This window comes from Podarcis vaucheri (assembly GCF_965113315.1).
Source record: "Podarcis vaucheri genome assembly, chromosome: 1".
NCBI lineage: Eukaryota > Metazoa > Chordata > Lepidosauria > Squamata > Lacertidae > Podarcis > Podarcis vaucheri.
The window spans coordinates 37,506,071-37,530,631 of record NC_138759.1 but is presented as its reverse complement, the minus strand read 5'-3'; the positions used below and the strand labels follow the sequence as shown (position 1 = coordinate 37,530,631).

General features: G+C 41.4%; 1 protein-coding gene and 2 long non-coding RNA genes across 6 annotated transcripts in view; 1 reads left to right on the top strand and 2 right to left on the bottom strand.

Annotated features, from left to right (window-relative positions):
* Window positions 1-17,188, bottom strand: part of LOC309542654 — a 38,986-nt gene extending 21,798 nt beyond the window's left edge. Inside the window, exons 1-2 of one of the 3 annotated variants that reach the window (XR_014224339.1) lie at window positions 16,728-17,188; window positions 15,782-15,997 (exon numbers count right to left, since the gene is read on the bottom strand). This is a non-coding gene — a long non-coding RNA (uncharacterized lncRNA). The remainder of the gene's footprint in view (window positions 1-15,781; window positions 15,998-16,727) is intronic. The other 2 variants (XR_014224340.1, XR_014224341.1) reach the window with 2 other exon arrangements.
* Window positions 10,818-24,561, top strand: part of G2E3 (G2/M-phase specific E3 ubiquitin protein ligase) — a 21,019-nt gene continuing 7,275 nt past the window's right edge. Inside the window, 9 exon segments of the mRNA XM_082239941.1 lie at window positions 10,818-10,896; window positions 15,988-16,090; window positions 17,467-17,522; window positions 18,755-18,852; window positions 19,040-19,141; window positions 20,745-20,869; window positions 21,454-21,616; window positions 23,098-23,204; window positions 23,844-23,960. Coding sequence (XP_082096067.1) covers window positions 16,047-16,090; window positions 17,467-17,522; window positions 18,755-18,852; window positions 19,040-19,141; window positions 20,745-20,869; window positions 21,454-21,616; window positions 23,098-23,204; window positions 23,844-23,960 — 812 coding nt within the window. The 5' untranslated portion in view covers window positions 10,818-10,896; window positions 15,988-16,046.
* The window catches only part of LOC309542610, a 15,477-nt gene continuing 14,321 nt past the window's right edge, over window positions 23,406-24,561 (bottom strand). For both annotated transcript variants that reach the window (XR_014224316.1, XR_014224317.1), the window contains one exon: window positions 23,406-23,924. This is a non-coding gene — a long non-coding RNA (uncharacterized lncRNA). The remainder of the gene's footprint in view (window positions 23,925-24,561) is intronic.

Genomic DNA, 24,561 nt, shown 5'->3' with positions numbered 1-24,561 from the left:
TCAAAGTCCCTAATGGGAAAAGAAGCCCTGTGACAGCACCACCACAGAACTGGGTTGTTGTTGTTTTTTCAAAGTACCACACAACATAGCCAAACATCTACAATGGACTGTAAAAGGCAAACAATCAACAATATCCAAAATCACTTTCCAAAATAACACTTGGTAAAGTGTAACATCTAGATCAGACCCCAACGATAAGCATCTTTTGTGGAATATCTTTACAGGAACCTGACCCTTTGCTTAGGGAAAAGTCATAAATAGGAGAGAGGTTTTATACACACACAAACACACTTAATGTTTAACTATGGCTTGCATTGCGGAAGTGGCCCCTAAATCAAAAGATCCAGGTTTCAGGAACTCACTGCTGACATTTACAGGACCTTCAATTAACTAATCAAGCCCTTTCTTACCTCCTTTTTTCCTGCCTTATTATAGTGCCATGGGGGAAAAAATTATATACTTTGCCTCTTCAGAAATGGGCTCATTCTTTTTTCAGCACTACCTATGGAGAACAAAAAGTTTTAGGTATGGGGTGAAGATAATGCTTGAAACTATAGTTTCTAGCTATATATAATTACTTTCAATGGAGCAAAATCATAATGAGAATAGCTTTATTGTCATATTTTTCACTAGTGGGTGTGAAGAGTGATTTAACTTACAGGTACTGATTATGTAATTGTATTGATATAGGGCACACAGCCTACTCTGCCTCATGAATCATCTAGACTGACAAGAGGTGTAGGAAACCCCACATGCTTTTGGCTCACAAAGGGAGAGAACAGCTTTCACAGCGAGCGATTAAAGTTCTTGGTCACAGATAGGCATGCAAGAAAGAGAACATGTCGGTTCCGATTGGTGCAATTTTAGAATTTAACCAGAAGAAGCAAACCAGCACATGTACAGTGTGGCTATCAGAGGTTGCCAATGATCTAAACAAAAAGATATACATTCAGCTAAACTGAACCGACAAGTGTACCTCAGTCAAGTACATGGATTGAAGGCTCATAATGCAGCCACCTTGCTCCAGAAAAGGAGGAGTTTGTGGTCAGTGCCTGGATGGGAGACAATAGCAGTGTGTATATTACTGCTTAGTCTGATTCCAGTGCACTCCCACCACTGGTGTTTGAAGTCAAGGACTACAAAATGTTAACCACTCTCCATAGGTATCTTCTTGAGAAATAATCCTGTTTGATATGCTTTCCTTCAAACTAGTTTCCATCCGATTTGAAAATGGATGCTGCGCTTAAATGCTGTGCGCATGTCATGCAGCCATTGCAGATGCACAGATTATAGCACGTGCGCAGGTGACAGTTTCAGTGAACTGGTGTTTGGCACAGGAAAACAAATAAGGTTATGAGCATAAGGTCAAAACTTTCCCACCTACCCCCTTTGGTCTGTACAGCAGCACAAGACTGCAACTTAAAACACAGCTGAACAAAAAAGCCTCACCATATTTCAAGCTGTCAGTGTGTACCCAGCCTACTTGGGATCTGTATGTAAACCACTTCATGGAAAAAAGAGGGCTATAAATGCACTTTATAATTTTTTCATACTTTACATATGCCATGCCATAAACCGAAAAGGAAAGTCCAGCACAAGAGTGAAAAATGGTACAGTGGTACCTCAGTACTTAATTCGTTCTGGAGGTCCATTCTTAACCTGAAACTGTTCTTAACCTTTAGCTAATGGGGCCTCCTGCTGCCGCCACGCCACCGGAGCCCGATTTCTGTTCTTATCCTGAAGCAAAGTTCTTAACCTGAAGCACTATTTCTGGGTTAGCAGAGTGTGTAACCTGAAGTGTATGTAACCTAAAGTGTATGTAACCCGAGGTACCACTGTACAAGAATTTCAGCCGGCTGAATGTGAAAAGGGAAATGGAATCAAATGCACTCAGGTTGTCCATTGGTGCATATCACCAAAAACAGAATAATATGCAAGACTCAAAAAGAGGTCAGACAGCTTCCACACAATCTGGATATTTTCCAATCAAATTTTCAGCTTCATTACAAAATACTATATGAAAAGGGAAGCCCTGAGGCCATTAACCTAAACTGAGAACCTAATGGCCAAAATGAGAAGAGGTGAAAAAGTTCTGATCTAAAAAAAAGCTATTTTATTAACTGTAACTTTTGGCTCCATGGGAACACTTATGAAAGTATGGGAATCAGACATTGGTAAAAACAATGCAGGTTAATGACTTGAACAAATTTTGGGAAACTTGCCCATTGAAATCAGTATCCAGCTTTTTTCAAGAAAACACACTCAAATTACTCCACAGGTGGTATTGCATGCCAAGGCAACTATCTCAAATGTTCTCATCAATACCACCATTATGTTGGAGAGGCTTCAGGCAACGTGGCACAATGGCACATGCCACTACCGGTGGTGATTGTACCATTGTTAAAAAGTTCTGGAAGTTGGTTCACACAGAAATGATTAATATTTCTAAGGAACAGATTATACGTTGGCCTAAACAGATGCTGTTAAATATTTTTGATGGGGGGAAAGCTAACATATTATCAAAGGAAATAATGGTTTATATGATTGTAGCAGCCCGTCTTGTTCTTACAACTCAACTGATAACAGCTCAAGATCTCATGCTGGACAGGTGGTATCATTCTTTATGGAACATGGCAATTACAGAAAAAAAGCATACATCATTTAAAATTTAGACAAGGACAAGAATCACTTTTAAATTATATAACATTCCTTTATTTATTTCACAGCAAACAATATATTGTTACACACTATCCCAATCTCCCAATAATGTGAGATTCCAGGGGTCCAGGATTTGTGTTTCCTTTGGAAATGAGGCACAGTGGAGACTGTGGTATCTTTATGACATATGGTTTATTTACACATATATACAACCTGAACTTATGACGGAGGGGTTCAAAGCATTGCACTCCCATTGTTTCTCCCATTGCTCCAGTGTCCAATTAAAATTGTCAGCCCCCATTGTTCTCTCCACCTTGCCACAGCTTGCAAGCTGCAGCTGCTCCCCTCCAGTTTGCATCATCCTCAACTGCAATCCTGAATCTCCCTCCTCAGTACTCTAGTATTGTGTTCTGCTAAATACCCAGAGCTCAGGGAAGGGCTGCAACCATTTGCTGGCGCAGAGCCTTTGCTCTGCTGGTAACCCATCTGCCTGCCCTTGTTCCCTGCTAATGGCCCATCTTTAGCAGCACAATACAAAGCTGGCTCCTGGCTTGCATTTTAACGTGCTAAATCCAGAGTTTGGCACCCAGGAATGAGAAGGGGAGCCCGGGCACTCTATAAGCTGATAACTCTATTTTCTAGACAACTGTCATCACAAGCTTGGCATATGTGGAAATATACTTGACTGGATCATGCAATGTTTTGGTGCTGTCTTTTTCTTGAGTTTAATCCTGATGATCTTCTTTTGTAACCGAACTTTTACATTTGTCCATTATGACTTTTGTATGCCATACATGCCTAAAACTATGTTTGCTTTCTCATCCCTTGTTATGGTCCCTTTCTTGTTTGTAATTGGGATGTTGCTTTTCCTGCTCTATACCTATTAAAATAATGATGATGATGATGATGATGATGATGATGATGATAGTAATGTCAATTCCAGAAAGGCAACCCAGGCAATTGAGGCAAATGCAGGCAGTGGCGGAGCAAGGGTGTGTGTGGAGGGGAGGGTGCAGTCCACCTCAGGTGTCATTACTGAGTGGTGGGTGACAAAATGAGTTTAAAATAAATAATAAATAATAAATTGGGCTCACGAAACTTTATAGGAGTGACATGGTGGCGTAGGCGCCTGCAGGTTCCACGCTGCCTGAAACAGCAGTGTGGGACTTGCGTCTGCGTACTGCCTCTTCCTCAGCTGCCCTACAGCTGAGGGGGAGGCGGCTCCAAGCGTCAGAGAGGCTTGCCCCGCCCCCATGGGCGGATCATCTCGCCCCCATGGGCAGTTCGCTTCCCCCACGGATGGATCACCCCACCCCCCACGGATGGATCACCCCGCCCCTGGCTGCAGGGCATGGCCCCACACCGGGCACTCAAACAGCTAGCTACGCCACTGGATGCAGGGAGAGAAGCAAGTAGTGGGAATGATAGGAACAATGTTTGCAGGGCCAGGGATCAAAGTAGGAGCAGGCTTGAGCAAGCAAAGCAAGGAATGTTTTTTTTAAAACACAAAGGTTTATAATCCTATGCACACCGACCTGCGAGGAAGTCTAATCAAGCATAATAAGGATTGCTTCCGAGACAGTTGCATTCTATATTTGTTAGCAGAAAGGGAGGTTTATCTAGGGACTAAAGAAAAAGCAGAAATTAAGCCCACCTCTCAAAAAGCCTGAAGTCTGGGTCTGACTGTGGGCCAAAAAAGCCTCTCTCTCTTTTTTCCTCCTCCTCCTCCTCCTCCTCCTCCTTCTTGCATGGAAGGTATTTACTGTCTTTTAAGGCTCAGTGCCAGAGGAAGGTCACAACAGCAGGCTATCTGCTCTCCATACACTCATCCTTAAGTCATGGCTTGGAGAATAAGAGCCTAAGACGCGTCCTGCTGGATCAGGCCAATGGCTCATCTAGTCCCGCATTTAATTCTCACTCTGGCCAACCAGGCAACTATGAGAAGCCCACAAGCAGAGTGTGTGCACAACAGCATTCTACCCTCTTCTGATTCCCAGCAACTGGTATTCAGGGGCAAACTGCCTCTGACAGTGGATGTAAAGCAAAACCATTATGGCAAGTAGACACTGATGGCCTTCCCCGCCATTGATATGTCTAATTCTCTTTTATACTTGTTCAAGTTGGTGGCATCTGTATTCCAGAGTTTAATGGAATTCGGCAGATGAATCCTTATACCTTCACTTAAATTATCACATTTCACCTATCAGCAGTGCTTTAAAAAAAAATGTTTAGGGGTATTTTCATTTTCCTACTCATATTGAAATACTGCCCCTCAATGAAGCCAAACTTAGATTCACAAAATGTTTAGGGGTATGCGTACCCCTGCGTACCCCCCCCCATAAAAAGCACTGCTTATCAGTATAGATCACTTATTTTACTGAAACAAATCATTTTGTAATTCATGATTTTCTTGGTGTCTCTTCCGCTGTGGATAACTAAGAAATTCTTTGATGCCATCTAGTGGCAAAGCTGCTTTATGGAGGGGTAAAGCAACCATCAGTATCACTTCTTCCGAGTAGAAAATCATATGTGTCCATATGTACACTGCCAACTGTAATGAACACACACGTCTATTTTCACTCATGCTGCAACATATTCACGAATCTGTCACAAATGGCATTAAGATGGAGGTAGGGATATTATCATGTGTGAATAGGTGCTCTGAGAAAACAGTTTCCTGTTATAGTATACCCTGGTCCATATGCGGATATAAGGATTTATGTGTTATATAAAATAACTGGACAGTAGAATAGATGTTCCTACAAAAGTGAAGTTTCAATACCTCACTTCAAAACAAGGATGGACTACTTGTATGAAATGGCTTTGGTGTAATCAAGCAGTCACAAGCTAAGGATCCATGCACACAGAAAATGGTGGAAGAACCTCAGGACAGAGAAGAAGAAGGAGGAGGAGGAAGAAGAAGGTGAACACCCTGCATCAAACCATATGCGCCATCAGAGTGGTCCCATTACCAAAGTCTCTGTGAAACTCTGTGCTGGCAAAAATACTGAAATAAGGGGAGTGTTCTATAATGTACCATATTTTACAATGTATAGCATGACCCCATGTATAATGTCCCCTATTTTTGGGAAATTGCAAAAAAAAAAACACCCAAAAAACCTGTTGTTGAAGTTTGCTGAGCTGTTTTCCAACGATCCCCTGCTCTGACACCATATTAACCTGTGTATATGACGACCCGCAATTTACCACTAAAAAAATTCATTAGAAAAGGCCTTCCTATACATGGAAAAATACGGTAACTTGGCCAGGCCTGAGTGGGGAATAAGAACATGACAATTGTGAGAACGGACAGAGAGTAAAACAACAGAGTTGCAGGAAACTACTACTCAAGTAGACTCACTGAAATTAATGGCAATGAACTTGGGTCAATTTATGTCAAAGTGTGCACTGTAAGTAAAAATTAGCTGAATACAACTCATAATGTAAAGCCTCAAGACGAATGTGTATCCTCTGACTTTGTGAAATCACAAGCCCTTCTTATCTAAACTGCAAGTCCCAAGGCAATGACAAGAGGAAGCAAAGCTATCACATATACTTTGCTCTTTCTTGTGCACAGATAAGATCTCATCTTTACCGAAACACATGCAATGGACAAATTTTATGACTCTTTCTCCTGTAAGTTTTGATTGGAGGAGAAAAGCAGGTGCATGAGGTTGAAACTGGAAGTTGACAGGGTTGGAGCAATTTAACCTGTTAGTAGCAGGGACTATTTGTCAATGGCCGTCATCAAAGACTTGTGATAGCTCTTACCAATGAACTGGAACCGAGTATCGACACCTCTGACTGCCATGTATTATTTGATATTTAAAATGAGAATCCTAAGTGGGGGAAAGGAAAAACGGGATAAAGAATACACACAAACGGTTCCTAGCTACTAGGCTACTATTTCCAGATCAGTGACTGCTAGGGCTACCAAATCATGACCCATCAAGTGGAATTGCAATTGACTACTGGGATCTGTATGTATATCCAGTTACATCCAATATACTAAAACCAGTGGGAATAACGTAGTTGCCATAGTGGGGGAGGTTCAATTTACCTGAATGGCTGTTTAAAACTAAGCACACATTCACTATAACTTTGCAATGGGAGCAGTTTTGTCATCCCATGCTTTTCTAACGTTTTAATCTTTGAATTAGTACAGGAATGCTTTTTCAGCTACATTTTCAAAATATTAAAATAGTGAAATATAACTTAAAAACAAAAGACTTATAGTGCTATAACACTGTAAAGCTGGTTTTAGAAAAGTGGTTAATGGGACTGGAAAGGATATCCAAAGGGATCTGTAGTAAGACAAACTGTGCTTGCTGTCTCTCAAAATGAAATCTGGCAATTAATGGTCACATCTTAGCTGTTAAGTTGTGGGTGAACATATCAGACAACACAGCGATTCTTCAAACAGCTCTTGTTTATTCACAGGCCAGAACAGAACTGAACTGAAGGGCTCAGCCAGCCTGCTTATATAGAGCTCCAGTAGAACGTAACTGTAACAATTTTCTATAACTATCCAATCACTGAACGTCACTTTCGATCCCTTATTTGCATAACTATGTACAGTATCCCCCTGCTGGCCCAGGGTGAGAACTTCAGTACATAACATTAGCAGTCACGGCCAACATTGCCTAGGTGAGATGCAGTGCTGCAGATGCCAAGGAAGTCTGGCAGCCATATTTTTAAGCTGAGTCTCATAGTTGGTTGGCTGGAAGTTGAGGAGATATGGGAAATTTGCTAGCATTCATCTCTACACTGTAGTTAACAATGGGAATCTTGTGACTCATCTGATGAAGAAGAAGAAGAAGAGTTTGGATTTGATATCCCGCCTTTCACTCCCCTTCAGGAGTCTCAAAGCGGCTAACATTCTCCTTTCCCTTCCTCCCCCACAACAAACACTCTGTGAGGTGAGTGGGGCTGAGAGACTTCACAGAAGTGTGACTGGCCCAAGGTCACCCAGCAGCTGCATGTGGTTTCCCAGATTACGTGACTACCGCTCTTAACCACTACACCACACTGGCTCTCAATGATGAATGAATTAATGAAACAACTGGAAATTATATTAATCATTATCACAATTTTGCATACCTAAAATTAGACTGTCCCCTCAGCCCAAATATCTTTTAGTTTGCAGCTAAACCTGAATGACTAGTTTCAAAGCACAGGTGCAAGAAACAAAAATTGTATCGGTTGGATGCCGCACCAAGCCAAATCCTACCTGTGTTCAGTTGACTCACATTTAATTGGGCTTCTGTTCAATCTGAAACTCACATTCAAATGCATCTGAAAAGACGAACCATTAAAAGTGTGAAACAAGGAAGAGGGGAATGAAGAGCAATTGAGCCTGTGCCGTGCTTCAAAGACCAAGGAATGTGGCAGAATGATCTTGCATTCGTATAAACACATTATACTTGTGACCCACATTAGAGCAAAGTAACGCAAACGTACAGGCAACATCTGAGCTCTCCCCAGTGAAGCCGCATGGTCACACAGCAGGGGAAATATCATTCCCAGGCACTGCTGCTCACGTAGCTACTTATTATCCAAGCAACCCTGTAACAAGAGACCTGAAATTGCTGTTTTGTGAAAAAATTCCTGCTGCTAAGAAGGTGGCATGTTTGAATTTAAAAGGCACCCAGCACAGCCAGAGGTTATTTCTGGATCAAAACACTCACACAAGGATGTAAGAATATAATAGAAGAGGGCTGTATTTTAAAAAAGTTATATTTTATGGCAAACATCAAAGTGATACACCTAAGAAGTGCTAAGTTGGAAGTTTGAATATGTGAAACTTAATTACCACAGAACTATTAGATGAGCCAGTTTAATATTGATCTCCTGTCTAAAGTATTACATACCAGGAATTATCTTTTAATTTTGTAATTAAGGCTACAAGGCTTTCCTTGCCCACTTATTTGAAAGTAAGCCCCATTAGATTCACTGGAAAACAATCTACAGTGGTACCTCGGGTTGAGAACTTAATTCATTCTGGAGGTCTGTTCTTAACCTGAAACTGTTCTTAACCTGAGGTACCACTTTAGCTAATGGCGCCTGCCGCTGCTGCCGTGCCGCCGCTGCACGATTTCTGTTCTCATCCTGAAGCAAAGTTCTTAACCCGAGGTACTATTTCTGGGTTAGAAGAGTATGTAACCTGAAGCGTCTTTAACCTGAAGCGTCTGTAACCCGAGGTAGCACTGTATGGTTCTCTGTACAAACATATATTTAAATGTTTTGGGCAAAGCTGCACAGGTAGCATTTTATCTGAACGTTGTGCTTGCTATTTTGGAGACTAATTAGATTATCTTGTAGTATCTGTTGTGTCAAGAAGGAACTCTTGACAACACAGTGTGCAGCTGTTATGAATATATCAAACAACTATGGGGTAGCACATTTCCTGAATGTCTAGTTATGCATCATGTTTCCAGTCAACCTAACAAGGCTCGGTGCAGTGATCAGCTAACCATGGCCAGATTGGAAGCGCACCAATAGCTGCATGGGCCTAATGCTCTTAGATGCAGAAGAAAAAATGGTAGAGATGCGGGAGGTGAGGGGTCACAACTGCTATAGTGACCAGAAAAAAAAACCACAAAGTAAACTATGAGGAGTTTATATGTGGTAGAGAAATAGAGGCAGAGTATTTACAGTTCATTAGAAAGACAAAAAGAAAACCCTTTTATTGCCTCAGTAGGGGTGCTAACGAATTGCTTTGCAAATGAAGATATCTCATCATTAAAGGAGCAAATCTCTGGAAAACAGTATCCCTGGAGCAAACAGATGTAGGATGCTTTAGCTGCCCAGAGTGACTGGGGCAACTCAGTCAAAATGGGTTGGGGAGAAATAAAAAATTACAAAGTTGAGATTCCTGCATTGCACAGTCCCTTCCAGTTCTACAATTCTATAATACTATCGAGTTAAATTACTGTGCCCTGAATTTTCACCCTACCTCTCACAATCAGTTTCCGAGATTTTAAAATGAAACAGTAGTGTTCTCACAAATCACACCCCATTTTTAGAAAACAGCACATGGGAACAGCACACCTCAGGGAATCAATATTTAATTTACGACATATACAGCTTTAATATAACGGGAAAAGAGCCTGCTGCTGGATCGGGTCAATGACCCATCTAGCCCAGCATCCTGTTCACACAGTAGCCAACATGAAGGGCTGGAAGCATTACCCTTTTAATTGAGTTAAGACTTCGTAATTCAGCTTGCCTTATAGGAAGCCAACACACTGGAGTTTATTTGTCAGTAATGGGGTGTGTGTGTGTGTGTGTCAGCTCTTGTTTATGCTGCAAAGCTTGGGGCGCAAACTGACAAGCTGTAAAATGTGTGCACCCTGCCCCTCTGTTGCGATCCTCCCCGCAATTGCTCCCCCAGAGAGTACATCCCCTGGGCTCGATCCTGCACCCATCTACTTAGGAAAAAGCAATGGGGTTTTACTAGCAGGAACCGAAGTACAGCGGAGCGAGGCGCCTCCCGTTTCGGCGGCTGATACAGTGGTACCTCCGGTTAAGTACTTAATTTGTTCCGGAGGTCCGTTCTTAACCTGAAACTGTTCTTAACCTGAAGCACCACTTTAGCTAATGGGACCTCCCGCTTCCGCCGCGCGATTTCTGTTCCCATCCTGAAGCAAAGTTCTTAAGCTGAAGCACTATTTCTGGGTTAACGGAGTCTGTAACCTGAAGCGTACGTAACCCGAGGCACCACTGTATTCCGCTCCCCGCCAGCCCCGCGCAACCTTCCCCGGCTGTGCTTCGGTAACTTGGGGCGAAAATGCACGTCCCCGGCGAGCAAGCCAGGCTCAAACTGAAGCCAGTCCCCCGCCGCGGCCGCTTTTCCCGCGAGCGAGAGGCTTCGCCGCTACGACCCCGCGTCGCCCCGAAGGCTTCGGACCGCGGGAGGTGAAGAGGAGCGAAGGCACTGCAAGCACCTCCCTCCTACGACAGCTACGAGACAGAATGAGCACCAAGACAGCAGCAGCCGAGCGTCCGAATAACAGATGTCCCTCGGAGATCCGGGAATTCTGCTTAATTAAGGCAAGAGCAGCCGAGCGTCCGACCAAGCGATCGGAAGGACCAGGGGCGGGGCGGGGCTTCCTCCTCGCGTCCTTAGCCGCCTTTGTGACGCAAGCGGATGCTGGAGTTTTGAATGCTCCGGCGGTTATTTTGGAGTGGACGTGCGAGCGGGAGGGTTCGGGTCCGCCCGCTTTACGGATCGCGCAGGTGAGCCTGAGGTGCGCGGGGCAGGAATGGTGGCCGCGGGGGTTGGGAGAAGGGCGCGCGCAGGGAGGGCGTTTTTCCTGCCTTTCACGCGGCGCTCCGGGAGACGCCGAAGCATCAGCCCGTCCAGTTCAGTATTGCCTGCTCTGACTGGTAGCTGCTCTCCGGGATTTCAGGCAGGGAGCGCCTGCCAACCCTGAGACCGGGGGTGGAGCGTGGGACATTCTGCATGCAAAGCAGCTGCTTTGGCATTTAACTGCGGTTCTGCAGCATCCTTACACGAGAGTAAACTGCCGTGGGGTTTACTTCGGAATGCCAGTTGCTCTTGTGCTCGGGTCCCGCTTGCGGGTTTCCCACAGGCATCTAGTTGGCCACTGTGAGAACAGGACGCTGGACTAGGTGAGCCATTGGCCTCATCCCGAGGGCCCTTGTATTCTTTCTCCCCGTGGGTTGCCTTCGGAGTAAATATGCACTAGGATCCGGGTGCAAATCATGGTTGGTATAGGAGGGTGATGTTGATGTTGTTGGGCGCATCCTACGGTCTGAGTGGTGAGAAGCACTTACCTGACTTCAGTTTCCTTTGGTATTATTACTACAGTGGTACCTCGGGTTACATACGCTTCAGGTTACAGGCTCCACTAACCCAGAAATATTACCTTGGGTTAAGAACTTTGCTTTAGGATGAGAACAGAAATCGTGCTCTGGCGGCGCAGCAGCAGCGGGAGGCCCCATTAGCTAAAGTGGTGCTTCAGGTTAAGAACAGTTTCAGGTTAAGTACAGACCTCCGGAACGAATTAAGTACTTAACCTGAGGTACCACTGTATTGCTGTCAATTAAATTTGTATACCGCCCTGAGATCTACAGATGAAGGGTGGTACAACATAAAAATACAATATAAAAAAGGCAAAATGCACAATAAAAATAGGAACAGAGGCAAACCAAAAAATCTCCCCTCCTACTACACATTTAACTGAATGTGAATCAGCAAAGGCTGGTTGAAGAGGAATGTTCTATGCCTGCTGCCTAAAGGTATATACTGTAATTAAAGTGCCAGACACTGGATGTTTTACTGGTGTTCTGTAATATTGGAGTATATTTATAAGTATTCCACATCCTATATGTAGAGAGAGAAACCACACACTAATGCCCCCAGAGCCCAAAATTCAGTACTCAGTTCTCTGTGTATTTCAAAACTGGAATCTTTTCTTTCCAGAGCAATACCTTATTTCATCCTCCTGGCTGGGTGGGGGAAGAGAAGAAAGATATACTGTACAGCCCCCTCCCAGCTTTTCTTTCAGATGGCAACGTGCTGTTGTCTAGTAACAGTTTTTCAAGTGGTTGACAAAGTTACTTCTGCTCAAAGAAATACAGTAGGAGAATCTGTAACATGCTTAAAATGAATTTTTTTTGAGGAACAGCCATACTACAGAAAATACCATTAAGGCTGATGAATTACAGTGTAATCCTGTGCATATCAGACTTGCTGTGTTTTGTGCAAGACTTACTCCCTAGTCATGCACTCTTACTTGAAAGTAAGCCCCATTGAATTCAGTTCTGCGTGCTTTTAAGTAAACATGCATAGTATTGTGAAATTGGTTCAACGTAGATTATGCTAAAGTAAGTTTATTAGCTTTAAGGTAGGATAAAACTCTTATTTGTTTGCTTTAAAGGGATGTTTACCGATGATTTTATTTTATACAGCCCCTCTTTCTTCCCACTGATGCCTGTTTTCTATATGTTTGAAATCCCCAGGAATATGATTTTCCACATATATTTTTTTATTGTGACAGAGCTCCTCTTTCTACATTTAACAGCTAGCATTTTATATTCAAAAACATTCTTAAATTCAACTCTTGACATTACAATTAAAACAAAATAAATTTGAGGGGAAAACAAGGAAACAATAGGGTTTTCATTCACAGCTCTAAATAATAAAATTTTCACCTGTCAAAAAGTTAAAATCATTAATTTAATCATTTTATACTGTGACTTATGAAGGTAAAATTGTAAATTAAAACAATTTAAAGCAGAAAAATGAAATCACAGATAATGGGAAAGAAGAATGCCTACCATCAACTACAATTGCGCTACACTATGTCCTTTCCTGGATAGGGATAACTTGATCACTAATTCACACACTGGGAACTTCCCCTATGCATTAGTGTAATGCACTAAAGTGGGGCTATTTCACAACTGGGACATCATCACTGAAGAGTCCCTAAATCCCAGTTACCCACCTCAGCTTTGAAAATGACATCTAGGAGTAGAGCCTGAAATGCAGAACTTAAAGAGCAGGCAGGTTCATAGTCTGGAAACATGTCATAAAGGAATTCAGCTGGTGCAAACAAACCATTTCCCATCACTTCCTTTATGTCAGGAAAAGCTTTACCTGTTGAATTTCTGCGTGCCACGCAGTTGTCAATGCCAGAAATAAAAAAGCAACTCAACCCAGGGAAGCACTTACAAAAAGAGAATAGCATTTGTTTCCCTTTGTGCCATTATTTTGCAAGACTGGAAGGTGACAAGGAGCCATTTTTCAGTTCATGTCTCATTTGTCTCTTCCTTCCCAACCACTGTGGTGATGCTGTCAGTCATTCACTGCCCTAAGCAGATAACACCCCTTTACTGACTCTTCCCCACTGGGCCTTTAAAGCCCTAAACAGCCTCAGCCCAGTATACCTGAAGGAATGTCTCCACCCCCATTGTTTAGTCCAGGCACTGAGGTCCTCCTCTGAGGGTCTTTTGCTGGTTCCCTCACTGCAAGAAATGAAGTTAACAGCGAACCAGGCAAAGGGCCTTCTTAGTAGTGGCACCCTCCCTGAGGAACACCTCTCCCCCACCCCCTTCAGATGTCAAGGAGATAAAGAGCTACATAACTTTTAGAAGACATCTGAAGGTAGCCCTGTATTGGGAAGTTTTTAATGTTTGATGTTTTATTATGCTTTGATATATGCTGTGAGCTGCCTAGAGTGGCTAGGGAAACCCAGCCAAATGGGCGGTGTATAAATAATAAAATTATTATTACTGTCAAGTTGATCACTGTGACTTAGCAACTGTTTATGGTTGGAGCACTCTTTTCTATAAGTAGTGAAAGGGCTGAGGCAGTTGACATATTTCAGCATCCATATATTACACACGTGCTTCTGATTCATAGGGTTATCTTCCCTGTTTCCACTGAACACCCCAGAACCTTAGGCTGAAATATCTTCCTTTTTCTAGTGAGATTTCTTAAATTACTGTTTGGGTTCCAGTCTAAGTAGGTTTGTAAGTTTTAAGTCCAAAGTACTAGGAAGCAAGTCCTATTGAATTCAGTGGACAGTTCTGAGTAAACTGAGCTAAAAGACTCTAAGATACTACTTCCTAAGTTCAGGAATGTTAAGTCATTTCAGATTTGCAGTGTATAATACATGCAGGCTGGTTATTATTGCTTGGAGCTGTCCTTCAATTTAGAGAGCATTTCCGCTAAAAACGGAATATGATTTGCTAAACAAATAGCCCAGTGGTTTCCTTTCAAGTGGTAGCATTAGGCTGTCACAAACCACAATGTGAACTTAAGACCATTTCATATTTAAATTCAGGACACATACAGTGAACTGAAATGGCATCTGTGAAAGCTCCTGAAGTGCAAAGCTTGTCTTTGTTGCCTGTTAACAGAAGGGAAAACATGCATTTGAAATTCTGTCTCCTTTCCTTGTTTTGTTTGTTTAGAACATTTTATTTAAAACTGACTGACTGTGGCAGTGTAGATTTGACTTTGAAATCAGAGGTTGCTCCAAAATAAGTTGTTGGTTTTTTTAATACACACAACATTTTTTCCATAGTTCTCAAAAGTGACTGTTAGCTGCAGGTGTTCTATTGTTTTATCTCAGCAGTGGGGAACCTTTGGCCCAGGAGGGGTCCTAATTTTATCCACAAAGCCATTTTCTCCAAGCCGTGCCCCAAGTCATTTTCCTATTTATTTTTTATTTCATAAAATTTTTGTACCACTTGATTTGGGAAAATCTTCAGAGTGGTTTATATGACATCAGGTGTGGGGCAGTTAAAAACATGGTTGCAAACGAACAACTGGGAGCTGTAAAGCAGGCTTCTTCAAACTCAGCCCTCCAGATGTTTCGAGACTACAATTCCCATCATCCCTGAACACTAGTCCTGCTAGCTAGGGATCATGGGAGTTGTAGGCCAAAAAAAAACCCTGAGGGCCAAGTTTGAGGAAGCCTGCTGTAAAGTGTACTGTTGCTTGTTTCTGGGTAAGCAGGGCTTCCAAGACCTGCTAGGGTTGGTTCCATTCAGGAGTACTCAATCAGAGCTCCCAGGTGGAGTGGATCCCTGACAAAATTGGGATTTGAAGTCAGTGGCAATCAGCTGTTTGGTGTGACTTCAAGCCCCAGTGAGAACAGGGAACTCCGGAATGTAGCTTGTCCCTGCATGAAAGCAGGGTGTGAAGAAAATGGTGTTCGGCAATGACTTCAAGCGCTACTTGCAAAAGAGACAGATAGCTTCTCTGAAATCGTGGTGACATCAGGTGATTGACAGGTGGACAGTCCCACCCACCTGTCAAAGTGGCTTGCCAGAGGTGAAGAAGCCCAGGATACAGCCCCCCAGCTGGATCCTTTTCTTTGCCTTTGTTTTATCTGAAGTCATGACACCATCTCAAGTTTGAAATAAAACCTGCCTTGTTACGTTTATTAATTTTTGATAAAAAGTATCAGCCTTGACTTATGAAATGTATTTTTGTAGCCCATGTTGTACCTGTCTGGAAATAGAAAAATAAAGCTTTTAAAACAGTGTTTTGATTACTTAGCATGATCCAGATAACCCAAGCTCCACCACACAAAAAAGCCTGCAGAGGAAATGTAAGTTTGCTAAATATCATTAAGACTCTGTGCACATGCATACCTTTCTTTATCCATCTGCTGAATTTAGGAACCTTCTGCTGTGGTCCTCAAGATGCTTACTCAGGAGTATTTTGCTTATTTCTGGATAGACAAGTGTTTAGGATAATAAAATATTCCCAGTTTCTTTTTCTGTAAGAGGAATGATTGAAGATAGTGAAGGTTGTAACTTTTCCCATCTGCTTCTGTCCATGTTACACAGGGAACCCTACCTGTACAGATGATATCACTGCTGAAATACTTAGAGCTTGTGGATCTTGAATGCCTTTGGACATTATTGAGAAAAGAATATTTTTTCAGGAGAGGTAATCTAAAAACAATTATCAACAAAAACAAAAAAGATTTGTGATTTTGTTGTTTTGTATAGTCCGCTAAATACTGTTGCCAAAGCAGAGGCCTTTTGCCAATTTCAAACCAATGTCCCTCTTGGAAGCCATCCTCTGAAGTGGGGGTGGGCAGAGAGTTATCTCTTGTTGGAGCTCTGTTTGTGGAATAAAATGCCTGCAAGCTGTCTTTTGAGCAGCAGGCAAAAGCCTTATTTTTGCAGACCTGTTTTCTCCCAAATGGATGATCCTGCATGGAGCTTATAACTAGGATTTCTATGTAGTATCTGTTTCAGAACTTTTTATTGGTGTATACTGTATTCCTAAAACAAATAAAATTAGATTTTAATTCAAATCTTTACACATGGTCAGTGTAATGCAGCAATAGTGTGGTGCAAATTCATTAGTCTCCTTTCCAGCTAGCAAAGCTAAACTGTTGTGATATCTTTGCTTGTTGGAGAAGTGGGATGTTGGAGGCTAACCTAAACTGACATATTGTGTTTGGGAAGAAGATTTTAAGCAAAGTATTAACTTTGCACTAGGCATGGAAGATACTTGCATCTTGGGGTTTGCTGTGTTGCAAAGTGTCTTATTTTACAGGCGTAGAAATTCAACTTACCACTGAGATTTTTATTGGATATCAATCTACTAGATTGGTACCCAAGGGAACATTCCAAGTCATTCCAAGGGAGCAAGAGGCATTTATAATGGCAAAATACCCTTTTGTATAAGCTTACTGGCTCATGAGCTACCTTTCTGGAGTGTTGGATAACAACTATACTGTCCCAGAGCAAGAGCCTTTATGACCTAATTGCTCCAAAGTAATAACCTTTGTGACCTGTTACCTCATCTCACTGCTTGCCTCTTCAGTTGACACAAAAACTCGACTCCCCTCTCATCCCCTCCCCTACCCCTCCTTCCCTCTTTTTTTCTTTTTCTTCACTTGTTCCTTATCATCTTATTTTTCTGGATGAAGACTGAAGGCAGGACTCTCAGCTGACTCACAGAGACAAAATAGCTAACTGCAAGGACGCTAGGAGCTTATTTTCTTCCAGATAATTTTGTACCACCGAAAAGATAATGTATTTGCTTTTCTGAATTTCAAGTTTATTCTAAAAATGTTGTTGTGGCTACTTTTAAAAATAACGGCAAATTTCAATGAACTACTGATTAATACAAAACCTGAAGCCAGATTTGTCATGACAGCACAAAAGTATACTGAGTAGTTAAACCAATAATTCTGTTTCCTGTACTTTGTTTTTAATTTGAAACAGAGAATACTGGGTATGGTACTAGACTAAAAAGACTAATATCAGGTATGCTGCAACTGATTTTTTTTCTTCTTCCATATTTAACAGTTGGAAGGAGAACGCTAGGATGAGTGATAACATTGTTGGCTGCCTTCAGAAATTGAGTAAGTACCGTGCATGTTTACGTAATTAATGCAGGCTTCCTCAATCTTGGCCCTCCAGGTGTTTTGAGACTATAATTCCCATCATCCCTGACCACTGGTCCTGCTAGCTAGGGATCATTGGAGTTTTAGACCAAAAACTTCTGGATGGCCGAGGTTGAGGAAGCCTGAATTAATGTAACCAAATGCCAATCATGGATTTGTACAAAAAAAACCCTGTGTTTTTAATGCTAGTGCAATTTGCCATTTCAAATTCATGTAACAATTGTTTCAGGGGCTGGATAATTAACTATTCTTGGACATTGTCACTCTGCCCCATTCTTAATAAGCCTAGCTGTACCAAGGAGCTAAAGGTTCCATACATTGTTCTCCTCCCCATTTTATCCTCCCAAAGGTACTGTGAAGTAGGTTAGGCTGAGAGAGGGTCAAGGTCAACCAGTAAGCTTTCTAGCTGATGGAATTTGAACCTTGGTCTCCCAGGTCCTAATCTAACCTCTATACCACACTAACCTGCTACAAACAAGCACTGCAGTAATTACTGGCAGATGGAATTTGAAAGATTTATTTAAACTGATACCTAACCTTGCAATTAGATTTGCAGTCCCTGCCCCAAATCTTCAGACATAGAATGCTTCATCGTCTATGTATCATGTTCTTGGCTTTGTTATCCGTGCTTGATCAGTCACTAAATCCCCCATGTTGGACAATCTTCAGTGTTCTAGCAATTTTGTTTTAGTTCTGATTTTTCCTATTGAACTCAACAACTGGATGCAATGTTCCCGTATTTTTGAAGAGGGAGTGTATGTGTATGTGTCTGTGATTGTGAATTGCCACTGTTCCAGAAATATGGGTGACCTCTGTGCCAAAACATAGTTCAGCATAGAGAAATACTCCACGGGGAGCTTCAGGGTCATGCTCCCCTCATTCAGTGCTTCCAAACGCCCTCCCCAGCCGTGCAAGGGAGGGGCACTCACTGCAGCTCATTCCTGTCTCTGAACATCATGCCACACAATGCCTCCTCCCCCTCCCCACTTTCCTCTAGCAGGAGCATCTGCTAGATCTCAGTCCCTTCTTGGAATGGAAGGGATACTGGATGCAACCCATTGTGTCCAGGTATTGTTGCTTTGTGTCGAAAGGGTATATCTTACAACTTGAAACATCTGTTAAACATCTAAAGAAAAAGTGGCATTTCAGAGAACTAACGCACTATATAAAATTGCTTCTTAATATTTTAGCCTGTGAATTTTGTCAACGGGCTGATGACCGTCCTGAAAAGTATGGGGAAAGGAGGACTTACGAGGACTACAATCTCACTGTTCATTATTACTGTGTGGTAAGTATTTTCTTTTGAACCTGCAAAGTTCTAAGTACTTTGCTACAGTGAAAACCAACACCTCCTTGGGTGGTATTATGATCAGCTGCAGCAAAGCATGTGTACGTGGGTTTCTTCAGTAATGTTTTTTCTCAAGTGGAAAGTTATCATTTTTATAACTTAGCAGTAATCCATTCCTTTATTGTAGTTAATGTCAAGTGGGATTTGGCAGAGAGGTGAAGACGAAGAAGGTTTTTATGGGTTTTTACCTGAGGACATCCAAAAAGAAATTAATCGAGCTGCAAGACTGGTAAGAATATATCTTGAATGTTGAGACTGTTCCAAAGAGTTATCTGACCAGAAGGACATAGCATCATGTATACCAGTACAATATGCTAGAATATGGTATAGTTGAGTTTCACTAAGGCTACAGTCTTGCTCTGGCATTATAGGCAGATATTGATGCAACTGTGTTGGTTAAAGAAATCTGTATAGCATTAAGCAGTCATTTCTAGTTACTGGTTAGGATAGCAGTGAATAAAACCCAGGGAATTAAAAAAATTAGTTGTAGTAAACAATCCTGCTTCTTTCTTCTTCTTTTTTTTTGAAGTTGAGAAAGCCAAATCACATCTCAGGTAACCTGTAGAATTAACTGTATAAAAACAGTTAACCTCTGTGATTGGTGTTAAGCAAAATTAATCAAATCTCTAAACTAACAGTTCTGGAAATGCCAAAAGCATGCTAGAAATTTCTGCCACAAATAGAAGTACTGAAGATGTAGAGTGGGAATTGGGAGTAAGATACTTACATATATTTTTAAGACAGAGTCATTAATGCTGTTCTGTTGTTATATAAAGTTATTTGCAAATCTGAAAGATCGAAAACCAGCATTTTAAATGTTCACATTAGCTGGAGTTCTGTATACAAAATACTAGTGATAATGGACAATTCTGAATGAGTGGCTATGCAGATGACAGGATTATTGCTTGGTTTTGCAGTGAACCAAAAGAGAAAAGAAAGCTAGTTACATTTTCATTTACATAATAGAAAAATGAACTACAGTGGAACCTCTACTTACAACCATAATCTGTTCCGGAGGTCCAGTCATAACTAGAAATGTACATAAGTAGAGGTACACTTTTCCATAGAAAGTAATGGAAAAGTGAATTCATCCGTCCTAGACGATGAGAAACATCCCCTAAAACAGTAACTTAACACGGATTTTACTGTCTAACGAGACCATAGATCCATAAAATGAAGGCAATAATCAATGTACTGTACTATAAAATAAATAAGACAGTACTGTAGATGAAAAAAAATAACCTTTTTTTTTCTTACGTGCACTGAGGGTGGGTGGGCTTACCTGGCTACAAGCTGGGGGTGAGGCAAGGGTCAGTAAAGAGCTGGTTCACTTTGGCCAAGGTCACTTTTTTTTCTTGCCAGGCCAGGTTTTTTTCTGGACTTCCTCAGGTTAGTTCCTCGGCGGGGTTTGGGGCTACAGTGCGCCCTGCTGTGCCTTTTGCAGGCGGCACCTCTTCCACAGCTTCGGGGGTGGGATGGGGGCCCTCTCCCCAGCAGCAGAGACCTCAGCGCTGCTCCGCAGCCAGCCGGGCTAGCTCCGGGCTGCTGGCAAGGCCTCTGTTCGTATCTAGAGAAAAGTTCATAAGTCAAAGCACCTACTGAAGGTCATAACTGGAACGGTATGTAAGTAGAGCTGTACGTAAGTCGAGGTTCCACCTCGTGGGACATTTGAGAAAAGGCTTGTTATTGTTTTGACTAGTAGTGATGAATTATTCAACAGTGCATTTCTCTTAATATACATTTTATATACTTATATATTGCTTCTTATTTTAAGGAGAGGTTAGAATAACTACTAAAAAAAAATTAAAACAACTGATGGTATTTGTTTTTAGAAATGTGCTATCTGTAAGAAAAGAGGTGCTTCAATTGGTTGTGTAGCGTCCAGATGCAAACGAAGTTACCACTTTCCTTGTGGGGTAGAGAGAGGATGCATTTTCCAATTCAGAGAAAATTTTCCGTAAGTTCTTTTCATTAACTTTTAGTAAAATTAACTAGAGCCAAAAAGCTGCAAGTTGCAAAGTTCTTGTTAATGTGGAGTTATTTAAATACAATATATAAATTGGATGATATCTAGTTGTGGCGTCCCACTTGCACGACAGATTTCCACTCACATAAAAACAGGAATCCCTCTTGCTCTTCTCTCATCTTGCAACCACATAAACACCTGCCAAATCCCTAGAGATCAGATATCACCATTGGTTAGAACTTTTCTGCTGTACATGCAACACCTCTACTGCTATTTCATTCATTGCTTGCTTATTTGGCTTACTTTGGGTCTTAAAAACACCCTTCTCTCTGTACGAATTGTTTATATATACATATCCACTTTGGGTCTTAAAAACACCCTTCTCTCTGTACGCATTGTTTATATATACATATCCACTTAGGTGACCACTTCCTATATCTGGTGTTGATTCCAGCCCACAAAAGCTTATACCAAGAGAAATTTGTTGCTCTTAAGTTGCCCCATGTTTCTTTGTTGCTTGGAATGTCAGTAAGCTTTTACAGATAATAACCTTGCAGTGGCTCTGTATTTTTCAGGTCATACTGTTGGAAACACCGACCCACACAAAAACGTTCCCCAACCTCTAAAGGATCGTCACAGTGTACCATATGTTTAGAGTTGGTTGAACATGCACCATCGTATAACATTTTGGCAAGTCCGTGCTGCAAAAACGCTTGGTTCCATAGAGACTGTTTGCAAGTATGTCCAGAACACCACAATAATATTACTTCCTTTTACTACTAAAAAGAAGTATGCTGTACAATGATGGAAAGCACTTGTATAGTTTAATTCAAGTAGGACCTGCAATAAAAATGTTGCAGAATTGAATGTTCCTGTTCAGGGAGCCAGCCAGCTTTGCCCTCTTCCAGGAGACTTCATTTCAGGTTGGGGACCAATTCAGCTTCAAGCAAAGAACTTTAAAGTGAGTTCCTTACTATTCCTTTGCTGAAGCAAGATGAACACCGACCCACCCATCAGCTGATCCTGATCAGCTGATGAGCAGTGGGAGTGTACCTTGCTTCAGAATCAAGAAGGGGTTTGCATTGAAACCCCTGCTAAAACTGAAGAAAGACCTTCATATTTAGCAACATTCTCTATGCAAACTGCTTCATGAACCTGAGAAGCCTCTATAGAGCAGGCATGGCCAAACTTGGCCCTCCAGCTGTTTTGGAACTACAACTCCCATCATCCCTAGCTAACAGGACCAGTGGTCAGGGATGATGGGAGTTGTAGTCCCAAAACAGTTGGAGGGCCAAGTTTGGCCATGACTGCTATAGAGGCACACTTAGAACATTCCTAGAGAGGCTTTTTACCTGCTATCGCTGCAACATCAGATGATTGTTAGGTGATGGCTCCACCCACCTGGCAAATCTTACCCATGGTGGTAGGGCAAAGACAGATCTGGCCCACCAGGGAGAAACGGTTTCCCACCCCTGCACTAAAAGCTAACTGAAATAAGAGTCACAAATTCTATAATAACTGGCATGGGAGCAAACTATAAAGTTTTATACTGCATCAGTGGTGTTTCCTAGAGTAGCATAAGCATGCATGTACACAAACAAATTTCCATATCCCTACTTCAAAGTTTACAATCTAAATGTCATTAGTAAGATTTGGGAGGACGATAAAAGGAATGAATATGAGCAAATGTAGTAACATGTACTTGAGAAAATCAGTTTTCTGTTGGAAACCAGGACAGAACTGCCAAACTCATCCTGTACTCTTTAGCCATAACTACTGTGGAGTAAATGTGCTTTTTGCATTGAAAGCTTTACAAGCTCAGAACTAGTAAGCACTTGCAAAAGTAACAGGATATAGCAGGCAATGTTACAACTGCTCCACTGGCTACCAGTCTGTTTCCGAGCACAAGTCAACGTGCTGGTTATGACCTATAAAGTCCTACACAGCTTAGGTCCAGGCTATCTGAAAGTTTTTCTTTCTCATATGAACCTGCATGGAACCTGGGATCTTCACTTGCACAGGCATCCTTGAGCGGGGGGGGGGGGGAGCCAGGATATAAATAAATATAGTAATGGTAATAAGCATTAAAGAAATTGTCATTAGTATAGCCTACTACAGATACTGTGTTGTACCCTCATCTTGTCTGTTGTACCCTCATCTTGTCCAGCATCCAGAATCTTGTCTGATTTACTGATCATTTTTCTCTCTTTTGGATCCAGTGTCAAGCGCTAAGTGCAGGGGTATTTTTCTTTAGATGCCCAGTATGTAATAATAAAGAGAAATTTCAGAATGAAATGTTGAGAATGGGCTTACATATTCCAGAAAAGTAAGTACCTCCCAAAATATTGTTTTATTTTTAAGAATATATTGTACAGGTTTATAGTTAAGGCAGTATACCACTAGGTATATTTAACAGGAGAGTGAGATATACATGGTTAATTCTCTTTTGAAATTTATGGTGTATTATTTTGCATCATTTTTCTATTAAGCTGCTTTTTTCATGGGTTTATATTAAGGGCAGGAGGCATGTTTTTCATTAGTTTTAATAGTAAAGGTTGAAATTAAGATGCAAGATGGAAAGAACTGAACATTTTAGCTACTGCAAAGTATTTTAACAACTCATTTCTTAAGAGACGAAGGCACAGAGACTTAGATTAGGAGACAAATGATTTTTGTCAAGACAAACACAATACGAAGCCACATTTAACCCTAGAAAGGGATGTGGGAAATCTTTTTTTGAAGTTTTCCAAAAAAATTTAATGCTGGTTGTTCAGGAACCCAGGGGTTAATCAGCTTGCTCCGATAGATGGGAGATCTGAATTACAAAAGCATAGACTATCCAACAGCTACTGATTTTCTGTAGATTTCATCTTCTCTTGATAATAGTAAAATCATATATTACTATTGAAACAAGGAAAGCTGCAGTGTAGGCTTGAAACGTTCAAATAAGTTTTAATGTTTCCAGAGATGCCTCCTGGGAACTGGAAGAGAATGCATACCAGGACCTTCTTCAGTGCTACCAACACTGTGACATCAATGTCTGCCTCTGCGAAAATGGAAGAAACTACAATGAGCCTGATAGGTATTAATAAATGTGGTCCTTGGACATAAGCATGTTAAATATGCTCGTAGTTTATAGGAATGTCATCTTGTCCTGCTTCCATCCATAATTAAATTAAATTAAATTAAATTAAATTAATTCAAAGTCAGTTGGACATGATGATGACCACATAAGTGCCTGGTGGATCAGGCCCATCTAGTCCACCATCCTGTTCTTGCAATGACCTTCCCTAGATGTCTGTAGGAAGCCCCATTATAGGGCCAGCTGTGGAGGTAGAACATAATTGTCATAGTTAGTAGCTGTTGATCACCTTATTCTATATATGGCATTATACTAAGACAAAAAAACTAGTGATCCTTAACTTAAATTGCCTGGTGAGTTTTTGTTTCCTTGTAATAAGATATTGGCATATTGATTTTATGTTGCCAGTCATTAGGTCTTCATGTTTAGAAATCTGAAACTCTGAAGAAACAGGTGTGTCAACATTAGAGGACCTGGTCCATGTCCCATGCCATCACTAGGAAGGTTTCATCATTATTTTTATTCCTTCAATGAAGTGGTGGCTTTTCTATATGGCATACTTTGACTATCTGTAGAGCTGAGTTACCATTAGGTTGAACTG